The sequence below is a fragment of the Papaver somniferum genome, unplaced genomic scaffold (assembly GCF_003573695.1).
Source record: "Papaver somniferum cultivar HN1 unplaced genomic scaffold, ASM357369v1 unplaced-scaffold_132, whole genome shotgun sequence".
NCBI lineage: Eukaryota > Viridiplantae > Streptophyta > Magnoliopsida > Ranunculales > Papaveraceae > Papaver > Papaver somniferum.
This window is the reverse complement of record NW_020622381.1, coordinates 18,221,603-18,224,129: the sequence shown is the minus strand read 5'-3', so window position 1 is coordinate 18,224,129 and position 2,527 is coordinate 18,221,603. Positions and strand designations below refer to the sequence as shown.

The following is a 2,527-nucleotide window of genomic DNA, read 5'->3' as shown; positions in this document are numbered from 1 at the left end:
TTTAGGACAAAAATAAATTTCAAGTGGTTTATGATTTTAGATCACATGTTGGACTGTGACCGACTAGAACCCGGTGTTACGTATATGCACACTCTAGGTGGGTGACTGGAGCGTGTCAAAAAAAAAGAAAAGGTGGGTGACTGGGTGCACAAAATTGCCGTTACATGTACTACCTAAACTCCATTTACTGTACTACCGTGAAACCTTTATAGTTTTATTTCCTTATTTACACTCCTCTTGTTTTCCTTTCTTCTCTGTTTCCAGCAGTGCTCAATCAGTGAGTACTCCTTCATTTCCCAACTACGTAGCCATAATCCTAGTCTCTCCCCAACATAAATAGCCCCCCCCCCCATCACTCCCATTCCCATTCTCAGTTCCTCTTCTTCTCTCTCTCCCTCTCTCTCTTCTTTCTCTCAGTGTGATTCTGTCAAACAAACAAAAGCAAAGAAAAAATGCTAGGAAAAAATCTCCACCTCTGTTTCACCAAGAAACTAAAAAGAACAACATCGATTGATTCATCATCTTCACCGATCACAGTAACAGATCATCATCATCATCATCATAAGCATAAACAAGATCATTCATCATCAACAACATCAATTTTATTCAAAAACTTCAACTCACTCTATGATTTAACACCAGATCATCATCATTCAACAACAAATACTACAATATCAAAATCCAATTCAAGCACTACTGATGATTATTTCTCCTCTTCGGATTCAGATGAATATCATTACAACAACAACAATGAGAAAGAAACAATCTCATCGACCACAATAGCTCCAGATTTTTCCAAAGTTCTTGCATCACAACGTTTCTTTTTCTCTTCACCTGGCCGAACAAATTCAATCATTGAATCATCATTTCCCGACGATGATCATGAACATCACGACGATGAGTCTTTATCACCATCATTGTTATCATCATCTTCATTATCTGATGGTGCCTCATTGATTAAAGGTGGAATACCTTTTAAAACATGCTCATCAGATCCTTATATGGATTTCAGAAGATCTATGCAAGAAATGGTTGAATCAAGAGATTTATTTGATGTAACAGAGAACTGGGATTATTTACATCAACTACTTTCTTGTTATTTAACCTTAAACCCCAAGCATACTCATAAATTCATCATCGGAGCTTTTGCAGATCTACTAGTTACACTTATATCTTCTGCTTCATCCTCTTGTCCGATGAAAGCTGACCGGAATTCTGATGTTTCTGATCAATGTGATTCTATTTCACGGCAATCTGTTTAATATAATTTGTCCCATGTAGCTTTTTCCATTTCCAGGGGACAATTTTTGTTGTTGTTTATTTGTAACCACCGGGGTCTGTTTGTTTGTATATAGTAGTAGTTATTTCATTATTACTAGTCCTTTAAACTTTTTGTTCTTTTCTCTATATTTTTTGTTTAAAGTTTAAACTACTCGCTCGTGCCAAACTACTGAACAAGGATCCCTAGGAAAGACAAAACGATCAGGTTTTGTCTTAGCTTGATATTTTCTAAGCATGTTTCTTAATCCTAACAAAATCTTAAGTAATATCAATGAAGATGAGCGGATTTAAGCGGTGTAGATCCTAGTTAGCAATTCGGGATTCGGCAAACGTACGTAACGGTAAACGTACGAGTATTATACGGTTTTGTAAAATCCAAATTTGGTTCAAAATTCGGTCAACGGAACGTGATTCGTCATTAATTCGGAACGGCATACGTACGTGTATAATTCGATTTGTAAATGTGAGTTCGGCTCTGAAAATTCGGTACCTATATATAACAAATAATTTATATTTATAAGGTCATAGACCAATTTTTATGCATGTGTGAGTTATTTAAGGAAAAAATAAACTCAATATGATGATATTAATAATATATACAACATTGGTTATCCAAGAGGACGTCGTATGGTGGTTTAGATGCTTGGTTAGTGAGTTTGAGATCTCTCTCACCTTCACCTTCAAATTTGTTCAGTCGTTTTTGTTTCATAAAAATTACAACACGTCTAATATTCGGTCGTGTATGCTCGGGAGGCAGTAAAGCCCAAAAAATGGAGTCTTTGAAAAGTAAAAGCTAAAGAATTTATGACGAATTAAACGGACGCATCATTCGAGATACGTAAAATTCGTGAACGATTCGCGAATAATCCGGGAATGCCACATAATACGTGACTTGGGTTTGGAGTTGCAAACGTACGCGAATAAGACGGTAAAATTCGTGATACGGAAAAATTCGCGAATGATTCACGAATCATTCGCGAACTTACTAACTAGGGTGTAGATTGGTTGCAGAGAATGTGATTTAAGTATTTTACACTAATTACTGGAGTGATTTGAGGGTTAAATGTCAGACATTGTTAGCAATGGAAATCTTTAGTTTTTGTTTTGGGGTTACTTTTTTTAACCTATGTTACCCCAACAAGTCATTATCCAGAATGTATGGTAAAAGTTACCAATTTTGATATCGATATTGTCCATCTGTAATGAGATTTTTGAGATCGCTTTGACGATTAAATAAACATCATTA

General features: G+C 35.7%; 1 protein-coding gene across 1 annotated transcript; it reads left to right on the top strand.

Annotated features, from left to right (window-relative positions):
* The first annotated feature begins 293 nt into the window (after positions 1 to 293).
* LOC113332954 (transcription repressor OFP12-like) lies at positions 294 to 1,407 on the top strand. Its single transcript, XM_026579448.1, has one exon. It carries the CDS (start codon positions 453 to 455, stop codon positions 1,260 to 1,262), a length of 810 nt encoding a protein of 269 aa, XP_026435233.1. The 5' UTR covers positions 294 to 452; the 3' UTR covers positions 1,263 to 1,407.
* The last annotated feature ends 1,120 nt before the right edge of the window (positions 1,408 to 2,527 follow it).